At 31.6% G+C, this 15,031-nt stretch overlaps 2 protein-coding genes across 2 annotated transcripts; one reads left to right on the top strand and one right to left on the bottom strand.

Moving 5' to 3' along the window:
• Positions 1-39: 39 nt before the first annotated feature.
• Positions 40-2,372, bottom strand: LOC106318554 (DNA-binding protein SMUBP-2). The gene is made up of 2 exons (XM_013756577.1): positions 2,264-2,372; positions 40-2,133 (listed from the first exon to the last, which is right to left on the bottom strand). The coding sequence occupies exon 2, from the start codon at positions 2,120-2,122 to the stop codon at positions 191-193; it is 1,932 nt and encodes a 643-aa protein (XP_013612031.1). The 5' UTR covers positions 2,123-2,133; positions 2,264-2,372; the 3' UTR covers positions 40-190.
• Positions 2,373-7,040: 4,668 nt separating this feature from the next.
• On the top strand, positions 7,041-14,290 carry LOC106316624 (phosphate transporter PHO1 homolog 6-like). The gene is made up of 12 exons (XM_013754507.1): positions 7,041-7,614; positions 10,373-10,724; positions 10,836-10,884; positions 10,985-11,056; positions 11,845-11,974; positions 12,166-12,286; positions 12,497-12,755; positions 12,841-12,945; positions 13,026-13,220; positions 13,305-13,595; positions 13,873-14,009; positions 14,103-14,290. Exons 1-12 carry the CDS (start codon positions 7,062-7,064, stop codon positions 14,188-14,190), a joined length of 2,352 nt encoding a protein of 783 aa, XP_013609961.1. The 5' UTR covers positions 7,041-7,061; the 3' UTR covers positions 14,191-14,290.
• The last annotated feature ends 741 nt before the right edge of the window (positions 14,291-15,031 follow it).

Below are 15,031 nucleotides of genomic sequence, written 5' to 3'. Positions count from 1 at the left end.
AAGTAATCATATGGGCAACACGGGTATGCACACGACAAAGCCATAAAACCATATTAATGCCCGATGGACCAAGACTTTTATTAAAAGCTAGGTGAAGAAGGTACAAACATGTCCATCGATAGTATGCAGACAAGTAACGCCACAGGGTCTGAAACTATGCTAACCAAGAAGATTTGGCTCTGGCTTGAGTTTACCAATTGGTGTAGTCAGAGGCGCTGAGATACTCCCCATGCTCCTCAAAGTATTCAATCATACGTTTGAGAAACGCATCACTGCTCACTGTCTCTGTATCGCAGACCACACAACACTGTCTTCTAGCGCGAGTAACAGCCACGTTCATTCGCCTTTGGTCCTTAAGAAACCCAACCTCCTTCTTTGAATTTGATCTAACCATGGAGATGATGATAGCTTCTTTCTCTCGACCTTGGAACCCATCCACCGTAGAGATCTCCATCTCCTTTAGCTTCTCCTCTTTGCCCCTAAGAATCCTGAGCACCATTACCTGAGCAGCGTAAGGTGTGATGATTCCAATATCACAAGAACGAACACCACTCTTGATCAGTCTCTTGGCATGTGCCATCGCAACCTCTGCTTCCCCTTCGTTATAAGTGCTCTCTTCCTCGTCTTTCTTCTCCTCCATGTCACACCCAGCGGAATCTACTAACAGCAGAGTCGCCTCTGTTGCAGAAGATTTCTCCACATTCTCCAAGTCATAAACCATATGCGAGGCAACACTTGAATGCGCTGTTATCTTCCCATCGTAAAGCTCTTCAGAGGACCAGTTCATAATACGCTCATGCATACGGTACTGAACAGTGAGCATGGACTTAATCTCATCTCCATAAAGATCCGCTAACCGTTCAAAGAGTGTTATCCCTAACCCTTTCTTCTCAGCTTCAGCGCTCTGGATCGTAGGTGGGAGCTGGAGATGGTCTCCAGCAAGTATACATCTCGAACCCTTAAGCAGAGCAATCCAGCAAGCAACCTCAAGAGCCTGCGCTCCTTCATCAATAATCACCAAGTCAAAAGTTATATTATCAAGCTTTCGCGTTAGTGCACCAGTGAGAGTCGTGAGAATGACATCAGCGTTCTTGATCACGTCCGAAACAGCTAACTGCTGCCTCTTACGCTCCTCTTTACCCAAAGCTCGAAGGTCCTTCTGTATCCCTCTCCTCGTGTTTCTATCTTTCGCTTTCAGCAGCTTCCCGTTCAACGCCTTCATCTCCTTCCTGATGTCATTCGCTAGCGCGCTGTTATCCCCCTTAAGAACCTGAGCGTCTAGAGCGCTATCCAGCACTTGAGGTAAGAGCCGTGCGGGATGCCCCACTCTCACCAGCTTCACCTTGTGAGGAACAAGCCTCTCGACAATGTTGTCAACAGCGATATTCGAAGCTGCACAAGCGAGAATCTTCGAACCGCGTTTGACTTCTTGTAAGATTATCTCCACAACAGTAGTTGTCTTCCCAGTACCAGGAGGACCGTGCAATAAAAACACATCCTTTGAAGACAAAGCCTTGGAAATCGCATCTCTCTGAGACTGATCAAGACTCTTGTTAAAAGGAGTAAACTCAACCTCCTTCTTTGCAACCGTTGGTCCTCTCTCACCGAACAAGACAGGAACCAAATCAGAAGCAGGTCCTCTCAACACACCTTTACTCATCTGCACCAACGTATCCTTCATCCTCCTATACGTCACCTCGTTAGCGAGCTTCTCCAGCCTCAGAGAAGTGTTGAGCCCTTCCTCAGGGACCTCATCGAACACAACCGTGATCGAGGAGTCTCTCAACCGGTACACGACTCCCTGCGCAAGGGGAGACGAGCCGAGATCGGCTTTGTTGAGCTTCAAGACGACGACGTCGTGGTTGCCGAACTTGTGGGGAGGAAGGACGTCTCCTTTGTTGGATTGGAACTCGAGGAGAGACTTCCCCATGAGACCTGTTTGCACATCGACGCATTTCAAGTTGAGGATCGTGGTGCCTTTCTTCTGTGCGGTTTCGATGTTTCTCGACGCGCCTGTGGTTAGGGACATTGAGATCTCCGCTTCTTTCTCCATGTCTATAAGTGGAGCCATCGTTGACACGAAGGACTCGAGTGACATCGCAGTTCCTCGGTTCTTGGCCATTTGTTGATTCTCTGAAATTAAATTGAATTCGATTGGTATTAGCATTTTGAGAGATACGATGCAGAAAATCTAGATCTTAAACTCAGATGAATCCAAATGAAGGATTCTATCTATCTACGACAACAAATTCCAGATACCTACCAAAAGATTTGTTCTTCGCCGAGGAGGAAGACCCTCCACAAATTGAGATGAGGGAAAGAAACCCTAGAATGAAGAAGAAGAAGGAAGGAGACGATGAGTGGAAGATAGTTGTGAAGCTCTCGAGCATTACTTTTTAATGGGCTTTGATTTTGTGAACCTTTGGGCTTTTATGGTCCGTTATTGGCCTAGTTTTATATATATTTTAGACCTGATGATTGATACAAAGTAAAAATCACTGGGCATTTTAAACAACGTTTTATAAGAGACTAGATAAGGCCCGCGCGTTAAAACATAAAAATAATAAATCATTTTATTATACATCGAAGATTTTTTTTTTGTTTGTATAAGCTGTGAGATATTTATTTATAATCACAAACTCATTTACACACATAAATCTCTATTAGTATTTATATTTATAATCATGGTACATAGGTAAATTGTTATCAATTTTGTATTTAAGGCTAGAAAAAACACTCATACCTAAAAATTTAAACCAAACTCAACCAAAGTAAAAATTAAAATGAAAAAATTGAAAGCTAAATAAGGTCAATCTAGTTAGTAATAATATTATACGGGAAACAACCAAAAATACCACATTCTTAATACCACTTTTATTCTCACTTTTAAAAGAAGAAAAAAACATTTATAATCCTAAGGTTAACTAATCTAGACTAAGAGTTTAGAATTGAGGGCGTGGGGTAGGTTTTAGGAATATGGAATTTAGGATTCTAATAAATATATAAATAAATAATTAATTTTTTTAATTTTTTTTTGTGTTAACTAAATATAGTTAACTCATATAAGTTAACATAAATATATATATATATATATGTTAACTAATACCGAGCTTCATAAACTTCATTATTCATTTAAGAATTTTCAATCATAAGGCCAAGATTAACCAAGCAACCATCATCATAGCTGAAACTAATAGAAATAATAAAAATTAGTATATTAAATTTTCTTCAACTAATTAGAGTTAACTAATAAAATAAACATCCAAATTTTTTTATTAGTATTTAGTTCAGAAGATGCTAATTAAAAAATTACATTTTGATATCTCTTGCTAAAAGACTTTCATGATAATAACAATATTATCACATTTCACAGCGCGATATATCTTCAAATAGTTCTACTTGTCCAGGTTATAATGTTGCTTGTATTTCAATTTCACTATATAGAATAGAGTTTTTGTAGAAAAAAAAAACTGAAATTGCTTAATGGAATTGGACTAATAATTCATAGAGAAAAAGTGTTACAATTATTTATAGAAAAATACCTCCTTAACAATTAAGTTAGAGTAACTATTTGAACATCAGCTTTTTCATATTATTGATATACTAATTACACATCTGTAAAAAAAAAGTTATATATATATATATATATATATATATATATATAAATGCATGAATGTTATCATCTAATTAATACTTTCTTGTATCTTTAAGTTGAGCAAAATCTTTGTAGTTGAAATCAAAATTTTTTCACAGAGTATTTGAGGTAATGGTTGTTTCACACATATGCAGTTGTCGTTCTCTCAGTCACTCTTATTTGAAATTTATGATCAGAGACTTTATAGTTCTTACTATAATCCTTTTAGTTACAAAAAAAAAAGAATAATTGTAATCCTTTTTGGATTATGATTTCTTAAACATAAAATTTACTATTTTAATAAGAAAGTTTATTATTATATGGAAATATTTGAAATACTTGTTTTACATTTTTTGTTTAGATTTGAAAAAAAAAACTACAATTAAACAATCCTAAACAATTTTATTTTGTAGAAGATTTTATGAAAGGATAATTACTATCAAACAAATTTTTACAATTATATTTTCTTTATGATTTTAGAAAACGAAAATTAGTATTAAGTAAATTATTATACTTTTTTTTTGTTTAAAAATTGTAAAAAGGAAAAAAAATTAGAAAAATGAAATTATTGTCAACTAAAAACTATCAAATAATATTTTGCTATTATCTTTGTTTATGATTTTAAAAAAGGAAAATTACTATTAAATAATTCTTGTGCTATTATCTTATTATACTTATATTATTAATTATGGATATATTAAGCAATTATGTTTGGTGACAAAATATAGGAGAGCTTAATCTTATCTATAGATGTGAATAATCGTAATCCTTTCAGTTACAAAAAAAAATTGTAATCCTTTTTGGATTATGATTTCTTAAACAAAAAATTTACTATTTAAATAATAGAGTCTATTATTATATGAAAATATTTGAAATACTTATTTTACCTTTTTATAGATTTGAAGAAAAAAAAAGAAAACTACAATTAAACACTCTTTAACAGTTTTTTTTGTAGAAGATTTTATAAACGAATAACTACTATCAAACAATTTCTCAAAATTATATATTTTTTTTATTTTAGAAAACAAAAATTAGTATTAAGTAAATTATTATACATATTTTTTGTTTAGGAATTGTAAAAAGAAAAAAAAATTAGAAAAAAAAATTATTGTCAACTAAAAACCATCAAATAACATTTTGCTATTATTATCTTTGTTTAGTATTTAAAAAAAAAATTACCATTAAATAATTCTTTTGTGTTATTATTTTATTATATTTATATTATTAATTATGATATATTTTAACACATGTCATCATCTTAAATTTTTAATTGCCATGTGTCATCGTCATGTTAATTAGCAATTTTTAAAAACCAAGCTTTATATAATAAGATATTATTGATTAGGTTGGATACCTAAACCGGTTTTTTAAACGTCTTAACCAATCATTTAAAAGATTGTTCAAAAAAAAAATCAATTTGTTTAGGTTCACTTTGTCGCTGCCCGCCTAAACTAGAACATTGATACAAACAATATGTTCTTTCTTTTTCATACATGAAAAGTGGAAACATATTTATAGGAAACATACAAACGTTAAATGGATCATACATACGTTTTTATGTATCGATATTTTCTTGATTCTCTTATACCACGGCTTATGAAACTCATGCAGTGTGTCCCTTTAGGGACATTCGATAAAATTGGAATGATATAAAGAAAATTAGCATGGTCCATGCGTAAGGAAGACATGCACAAATTGAAAACTAGTCCAAATTTTAAAATTAGAATTCATTATCTCAACTAGAAAAGATTCCGATTATTATGTTAGCAATCTTACATGTTGTGGTTTCGGAAATGGAAGAACTACAGGTTATGACTCCGAACCTTCTGATATTGAAACAAAATAAAAATACTTATGCAGCGTGTTAGAAGTTAAATTAACTCATAAAGCATTTCGCAGATGGTAAAAAAAGAAAAGGAATGAAAGTGAAAAAGAGGTAGAATCATATGTACAAAAAATGTTATGATTAATAATTTTTAATTCTTGTCAAGATTGTTCTTTTGTATCTTTATGAGCGATTTGGTTTCAGGTTTCTCTGCTGGATGAAGTTTGGTTCAAATTATTATTGTCTATACAAACCTGACTGAAGTGTTAGACACTTGTACTTAGCGATGTACATTTACATGCTTTTTGTGACATTACTCCAGTGAGCTTTAAGTTACGACTTACAATGAGCTTTATAAGTTATGTAATGTAGCCCGCCCGAATATGGACGTGTGGTACGTGTTTGTCCACTCTTCTCCGCAGTGCCGGTCCTGACATGGCGAAGACCACAAGCAATTTTTAAAAAATATCCCATTTTAACTAAACGCTTAATTGGCTATATTACACGAACTAGCTATACTAATACGGACATGATTTTTAAAAAACAAATATGTAAAGGTGATTCAAAAAATATGTTGTGGCCGAAATCAATTTTACAGACACTTATTAAAAGTTCATGAACCTAATAGCACATTTTAAAGTACCTAATAATAATTTGTAAAAATACCTAAAACATGAAACTTTTTTAAACATGGTCTTAAAATAATAAACTTTACTCAAAATATATAAACCTAATAGTACCTTTATAAAGTACCTTAACCTAATATCATTTTGTATACATAATTAAGATATTAAGAATTTTTAAATAAACACATGGTTTTAATTTTCAGATAACTGCTAGATCAAATAAAAACTGGTAGAAATTAACTCTGGACTCGATTTGATCTGTGTTAGAATTTTTTGATATTCAAGATCTTTAGATCCCAAGGTACAATGAAAATATGAAATAATGAACGTGAACAATCTGTAAAATCATCTAAACGTTTTTGACTCAGTTATTACAACTAGAAAACTGTAATATGTTTTGAAAATGTTTAAGCAGAAATTATTTACTTCCACTATTCGAGATCGATCCTTACTCCTTAGAAATCACGATTTTGGTTATTGTGTCTCAAAGGTCGACAAGGTCCACATGATATGGCAATACAGCATTTAAAATCTTATACAAAGCGTTAATAAGCATATTCTCTTAACACATTAATTAAAATGCTCAAATTTTTCTTACATTAGACCTAAGACAATACTCCAAGACTCTCATCAGTTACGTTGTACGGAAACAAAGCCTGTTATAGTAATTGATGAATTTAAAGCATTTTTGACCCAAAAAGGAGAATTTAAAGCATTTATATTCGTATATTTACTTGAAAATCATCTTGATATATAGTCAATTTGCCTCACCATACTAGCATATAAAGATAAAAATCTATGTTTTAATTAGTTTGATAATTTAACTAATTGACTCGTTACTAATATTGATGTTTCCATCAATTACAATTTACAGTCAAGTCAAACTTTTGACATAAATCTATAAATACAGCAAACTGTTATCAGTGTTTATAAACAAACTCTTCACTATCTCAAATCAAAATCAGAACATATAAAAATGAAGTTCGGAAAAGAATTTTCGTCACAGATGGTGCCTGAGTGGCAGCAGGCTTACGTGGACTACAAGTATCTCAAAACCCTAATCAAAGATATCAACCGCTTCAAACGCAAAACCAATCCTCAAGGCCATGAGATGACAACGGCTCTGCACCGCACATTCAGCGGTCAAAAGAGACATGGCTTTGGCGGCGGTTGCGGTCAGATCAGCCGCTCTTCGACAGTGGTCGACATTAACGACGGAATAACGACGGCGCCGATTCATGTGAGTTCTTCGGTGACTCACCAGTACGAGACGACGTTTTTTATGACGGCGGAGAGAGGAGGAGAGTATGAGTTGGTGTTTTTCCGGCGACTAGACGACCAGTTCAACAAAGTGGAGAAGTTCTATAAAGAGAAAGCTGATGAAGTGGTGAAAGAAGCGGCGGCGCTTAACAAACAGATGGATGCGCTGATCGCGTTTAGGTTTAAGATGAAGGAGGAGCGTACGGCGGAGATGACTCTTATGGCCTCACCTAATGCGGTTTCTCCGGCGGAGCTCGCCAAAACGTCTAGTAAGATCAGTATATAAACCGTAAAAATGACATAATATAAAAACCAAAAAAAAAAGAAAAAAAACAAACAAATATTATTTCTGTTAGTTAGATGGTTATGTATAAACCTAACCCGAAAATTTTACGTTACACTTTAATAATATAATCGTCAACTACAAATTAAACCACGTTGAGTTACGATATACTAAACTTAGATTAGGACATGGTGACATACCCGTATATGAAACTAATGAAACGGATTTTAAATTTAACATATATCACACACACACATGTATAATTCCATTTTCTATAGAATTTTCGTTTACTATTTTACAGCTTTTCCAAATTTTAGTTTGAAAATATGTTAATATTTTTCTTTCCAGCTTCATCAAGATCCGTTTTATTTTTAAAATTCGTCACATATTTGAGACATGACAAAAATAAAATAAAAAATAGTCTTCATGGAATATGATTAGGGGTTTTCAATCCGGATATCGGTTCGGTTTTGGTTCGATTTTTTCGGTTTTTCGGTGTTTCGATTTATAAAAAATATCTACCATATTAAAACTATATTTAATATGGTTTGGTTCGGTTTATATACCGTCGGTTTTTGGTTTATTCGGTTTTATACCAAAAAACCGTAAATATATTTATCTTTTAAAATATTTTGTGAATTTTACTTTATAAGATTAGATATCGGCTTTAAATTTAATTATAACATGGCGATATTTTAGTTTTTAAATAATCTATTTTTTATTTTACTATTTAAATAATCAGTAAACATATTTATTTAATAACAGTAATATTTTTATGGAATATAAGTAAGAAATATCAGTAATCCATAATACTATTAAACAAAAAAGTAAAAAATATGTTTTTTTTTAATTTGATCATACCAATAAAAATAATTAGGTATATATTATTAATTATATTATATAATTTACATATACTTATACTTTATATTTTAATTGATCGGTTTATTCGGTTTGATCGGTTTATATACCAAACCATATCCATATATCACGGTTTCTTAAAAATGACATTCATTCGGTATATTCGGTACTACCAAATCCAAACTATTTTTTCTATTTCGGTTTTAATTGGTTCAGTTTTACCGGATTGAACACCCCTTTATATGATTGACCACTCTTAGTAGAAATATAAATCCATCTCATATTTTGAACATTTTGCACTCTCCCTGGTGTGATTTATATAGTTTATTAAAATGAACCTTAACAATATATAATAAAATAGTCAAGTTAAGAATTTTTTTTTTGCTTCTGGTGTATGGTTTTTGCACCGAACTTAAATCTAATCTATTAAAATAGAGTCTTATTTCATCGACTGTTTTTTGAACTATCAAAAAGGTTATAATTATTATCTTTAATTTAACGATTTTGGTTAATTTAAAATCTATTACTTACATCTTTGATTTAAAATAAACACTAAAAGATTATAACCATAATCAGTACAATCTATTATCTATTCTGAAAAAGGAGTCTAACAATACATATATGCAAAGATCGTGTGTGTGCATTTAGATTTAACTATATATATGTATCAAACCAAACCAATTAATTTCAGAAGACTAGAGTAAACCTATCATGAATCTACTCTTTCATTTTCAAATAGTGATTTACATTTTAAATAACCTTATGATATCCCAACACATGTTGATTTCAAATAGTATATTTAAGTTATGTATCATCACAATATACATGAGTATAAAACGGATTACTATTTCACATTTGAATGTATTATCACAGCAGAATATTAATTTCTGGGTTTGATTATTATTGATTTGATTTCTAAGATAGTCATTTAATAAGATTCTGATATAATCACAAGGGTAAACTATTAATCGATTTTATCATAAAATAATTATTTCTAATATATTAAATGAAATTTTAATGTATTTTCAATAAAAATATTACGAAACTCTTAAATCTACTATATTCAAACAATCGTATGGATTTTACAATTTTTTATATCACAGATATTTCTAGCAAACAGATCTAAAGATTGCTAAACATATTCCATTTTTCGAAATCAAACTAACCATACAACTATTAAATCATAGAATATTTAACATCATCAATACTATTGATAGAAATAATTATATATGTACATAATAAAACTTGTTTTAGTGAAATTTAAATTATTTTACACAGTATGACAAAAATATACAGTTTAAAAATAATGCAGTTTGATAACTTATAAAACATCTGTTAAATACCATATAATTTACCAAAACTGTTTATACATATATTGATATAAAATTTAATAGGTTTGAAATGAATCTTATAAATTTACAACTACATGTAAAAACAAAAAAAAACTCCTACACATACTATCATATCTATAGGTTAGACGCTTAAAAATTCTCATGGACTATTCATCATTATCAATGAAAACACAACAGAAATTATAAAACTTAAATTATCATTTAATTAGATGTCATCAACGAAGACCATACTATCATCACATAAGATCCAAAGTATAACTTCTTTAAATTAATATTCTATAAATTAATATACACTAAAAATTTCTATAAAATAATATAATTTTATAGTCCAAAATCGAGTTTTTGGTTCAATTAGTATATCAATAAATTAATAAAAAAATTATAGTTTTGATGTAGTTCCAACATTATTAATTTATAGAGGTTTCACAAGGTAATAGTTTATTTTTATTGTGTTTTGAGAAAAAAAAACATAACCCGCGTTAAATCTAGTTAAACTTAAAGCTAAATTATTTTTTGTTTTTTTTTTGAAAAAAGAAGCTCAATCTCCCACGGGTGTCATAGAGGAAGGAGGCTCCAGTGGAGCTGGTCGATCCGATGAAAATGACAATAGCGTTGAAAAAGAAAGTTATAGCAAAACAACACTCAAACCGGCCAATGACATGAGCAAGATGAAAGATACGACGAGACCAGCTTCGATGGGAGTTCTAAACTCCGTCAGAATCAGCTACACTAAGGGAACGCCTAGTTCCACCATTAAAAGCGTTCTCAAAGTCTCGAACGAGCCAGAGCTCATATTAAACAGGTATAATCTAAGGAAAATCGAGGAGAAGCTAAGCTGTGCGTTCGTAGAGTTTCATCGGAAACTATGGTTTCTTAAAAGCTATAGGTGCGTATTTTTTGCCCTTTGTTAGTATTGCAATTAATTGGAGATCCTTTAAGGTGAATTATTTAGTTTTATAATGATTGATGGATTTGAGTTTAAATCATATATGTGCAGCTTTTTGAATGTGTTGGCGCTTTCGAAGATATTGAAGAAGTATGACAAGGTAAGATTTGGTTTAGAGATTAATATTTTGATTTTAGGATTTTTTTTTTGGTTTGCATGAGGTTTGTTCCAAAATGTGTTCGACGAAATTACTCGTATAGGTAACTTCGAGGGATGCTGCGAAGTCTTACATGACAATGGTTGATAACTCTTGCCTTGGAAGCTCTGATGAGGTATGCTTAGTAGTTAGTAGTTTTCATGTTGAAAACAAAATTATAGAAAACCATGTATTATATAATTAATGCATCAAGTTGCTTAACATGCGAGAATATTGTGCCCCGAACTCAAACTACTTATGGTACGAAGTGTTATTATTTATATAAGATTTTCTTAATGCTGACTTTGGGCATGTGGAAATTATGGAGCTAGGTCGAAATTTCTATGGTTAATCAAAAAAACATGCAAGAATATGTTTTTTATGCCGTTCATGCACTTCAAAACTATATATTATGTTATACTAGTGCTGTAATGCAGTAATGCTGTAGTATTGTCACATGCCTCATATCCATATTCGAATATTGAGATATGAACATATAAATATAAACATTTCAAGTGTATATTTTATATATATATATATATGTGACTGCTCATAAATATACCATATAGTTGAAACTGGAAAATGCAATATTTGTTAAAATCTGAAGTATTCTAGCTTTATCAAAGGAATTTGGTGTTAATATGAATGTTAACTTAATACAAAATTGTTAATGTAATTAAAAGATGTAATAAAATTGTAACTTACAAAGTTCTGTAAATACCTTTATATATATATAACTAATTTGTGATAGTATATCTAAAATAGAGAGAAAATGACCATTTGAAAATATATTTTATTTTCTAAGATTTAATATAAATACAATGATAATTTCGAGTCAACCCTAATGAAACTAGAATATATAACTTATTAACGACGTTGAACTCTTCCTAATATTGATTTTCTATTGCTCCTCTTTTGGCATAGGTTATGAGACTCCTTGATCATGTTGAAACTACATTCATAAAGCATTTCACAAATGGCAACAGAACAAAAGGAATGAACATCTTGCAACCTAAAGCTAAAAGAGAGAGACACCGACTTACATTTTCCACAGGTACAATCTTTATAAGCAGGACCGGCTCTAAGATTTTTTTTTTCTTTTTAAGATTTACAAGGCTACGAACAATTTAATAAGAATTTTAGTTTACGGAGCCGTCCAGATAATAATACACTTACATCTTGAACAGAAGTTTTTTTTTTGTTTTTCAATTTTCTTCTTAGTGCACATGAGAAATTATGTTTCAGGTTTCTTGGGTGGATGCATGTTTTCCCTCGTTGTGGCTCTTGTCGCTATCGTTCGCACCCGAAACATCTTACAAGATGAACGCCAGGAACTGTACATGAACTCAATGTTTCCTCTTTATAGGTAAAATTTTATGAATACACAACCGTAGTTAACATCTTGTGCGAACCCTTAAACTCAAACAGAAGATTATATTTAAGTATATCGTCATTAATATAAATACAATCACTGAAATTGTATATTTGAAACAATCTAGCCTATGGTCCTACGAATTTATATGATCATTTCGGGCTAGACCCTTTTAGGCATATTTTTTTATCTTTGTTTCTGCAGCTTGTTCGGATTCATCGTGTTGCACATAATTATGTATGCTGCTAATATTTATTTTTGGAGGCGGTATCGAGTAAACTATTCCTTCATATTTGGATTCAAACAAGGAACTGAACTCGGCTACAAACAAATACTATTCGTGGGATTCAGCATTGGTGCGCTTGCGCTTCTTTGTGTCCTTGCCAATCTTGACATGGAGACAAACCCCAAAACTAAAGATTACCAAGCATTAACTGAACTCCTTCCTCTTTGCCTCCTCATTGTAAGTCCACGAACAATTTATTTTTGAGTTCACATATATCTCTATTCGACGATAAAGGATTCATAAATTTGCGTTTTTTTACTAGACTATGCTCATAGTTCTAATCCTACCATTCAACATTTTCTATCGATCAAGTCGCTACTTCTTTCTGAATTGCCTATCTCGCATTCTTGCTGCTCCTCTTTGCAAGGTAAAACATTAAACCTCAGACTGCTTATAAATGAAAATTTCATTTTTGACAAACATATTACTATTGTCTTCTTCATGCAGGTGACATTACCCGATTTCTTCTTGGCAGATCAATTATGTAGCCAAGCGCAAACTCTTCGAAGCATTCATTTCTACATATGTTACTACGGTTGGGGAGACTTCAAACAAAGGCAAAACACTTGTAGAGAGTCACGAGTCTTCAACACTTTCTTATTCATTGCTGCTGCCTTCCCATTCGTTTCTCGCTTCCTTCAGGTACAAAACTTGATCCCTACGAAATGAATAACTATTTTGTTGTTCAATAATGTTAATATGTATGATCACGTTATGTTTTTGTAGTGCATGAGGCGAGTGTTTGAAGAGAGAAACATTGAACAAGGGTATAATAGTTTCAAGTACTTTTTAGTAGTAGTTGCTGTTTGCTTAGGGATGGCTTATGAAGTTGATCGAAAGAAAGATCGTCAAACTATCTGGAGATGGTCAGGTGGGGTTACTTCTGCCATGGCTGTGGTTTTCTGTACGTACTGGGACTTGGTTCAAGACTGGGGACTTCTTAACCGAACATCTAAGAATCCGTGGTTACGTGATGAACTCCTAGTACCCCACAAAGAAGTTTACTTCATTGCCATGGTAAAAGCTTTGAAACATTACTTTAAAGATTGTGTTCCTTCCGTTTACTTGAAAATACAAAGGAAAATGGCGAGCTTAGCATGGGTCCGCAAAGTGTAGAACCGGAAGAATCTTGATTGAAAACAAAGTTGATGGAGGGTATTAACTAGGGTCTTTACATACCCCATTTGAATTGTGCAACTCGAATAGTGATCGAGCTAGACAATACCACAACCTCCCTAGGCATTAATTAAATTAATGTTTCAAGAAAAACAACTGATTCTTAAACTTAACGCAGATCTTGAACGTGGTGCTGAGATTTGCGTGGCTGCAAACAGTGCTAGATTTACAATTTGAGTCAATTAACACACAGGCGGTGATTGCCTTTGTTGCAAGTCTTGAGATCATTCGTCGTGGGATATGGAATTTCTTCAGGTTATGTACTACACATCAGTTTACTTTGTTATCTTATCTTACTTTAATTCTCAACTATCTGAGAATGTGTTTACGTTCGATATAATAAAACAGGTTGGAGAACGAACATTTAAACAATGTCGGGAAGTTTAGAGCTTTCACGACAGTTTCATTACCATTCAACTACGAGGAAGACCAATAAATATTGTGTGGCCTTAATTAGTGGTAAGTTAATCGGCTTAGCATGATATCGCCCATTTGTATTACTAGTCAGTACTAGGTTAAGATGGAACCAACATTAAGTATACACATCTTTTTACATCCCCTATATATTAATGCCAGAGCATTACAACATATTTTCGTAGCCACGTGTCATCACGAAAATGATTCTTAGAATTGTTAGAAAAATAAGTTGCTCTATATAAACATATATTATATGCTTTTATTAAACTAACTATCAAATTAATTAATTAATTAGTAGTGTACAAAAAATATTTTTTCTTTCCTTAAATAAAAGCTACGGAATTCCTAATATGGTTAACATATATATGACAATTAATGATTATGAATAATACATATTTGATAATAATTTTTCTACCCTCTCTCTTTTTTGTTTAATTTTATACTATTAAAAAAATTAAACAATCACATTAAGCATATAATAAAAAAAATTAGATTTTTTCTTATATGTTATATTTTAAAATTTTAAAAACGACTACAAATTACTAAAAATGGTAAAAGTCTCACATTGAAAATTTTGTGATCAATGGTTAAACTTTTTTTTTGTTCAAACAAGATACAAATGATGATCATATATCGTAGGGGTGGGCATTCGGATACACGTTTGGGTTCGTATCGGATATTTAGTATAAAGGTATAAAATCCGTTCGGATATTTCTATATTTCGAGTTGGGTTCGAATATTTTATGTTCGGGTTCAGATATATTGGGCTGGGTTCAGATATTTAAATTTTGAAGAAAAAAATAAGTAAATGATTCATTGTTTAAGTTTTTTGTATTTAAAATATATTTTAACTTATCTGA

Source organism: Brassica oleracea, chromosome C9 (genome assembly GCF_000695525.1).
Source record: "Brassica oleracea var. oleracea cultivar TO1000 chromosome C9, BOL, whole genome shotgun sequence".
NCBI classification, from domain to species: Eukaryota; Viridiplantae; Streptophyta; class Magnoliopsida; order Brassicales; family Brassicaceae; genus Brassica; species Brassica oleracea.
The sequence above is the reverse complement of the archived record's forward strand: the minus strand, read 5'-3'. Positions and strand labels throughout refer to the sequence as shown.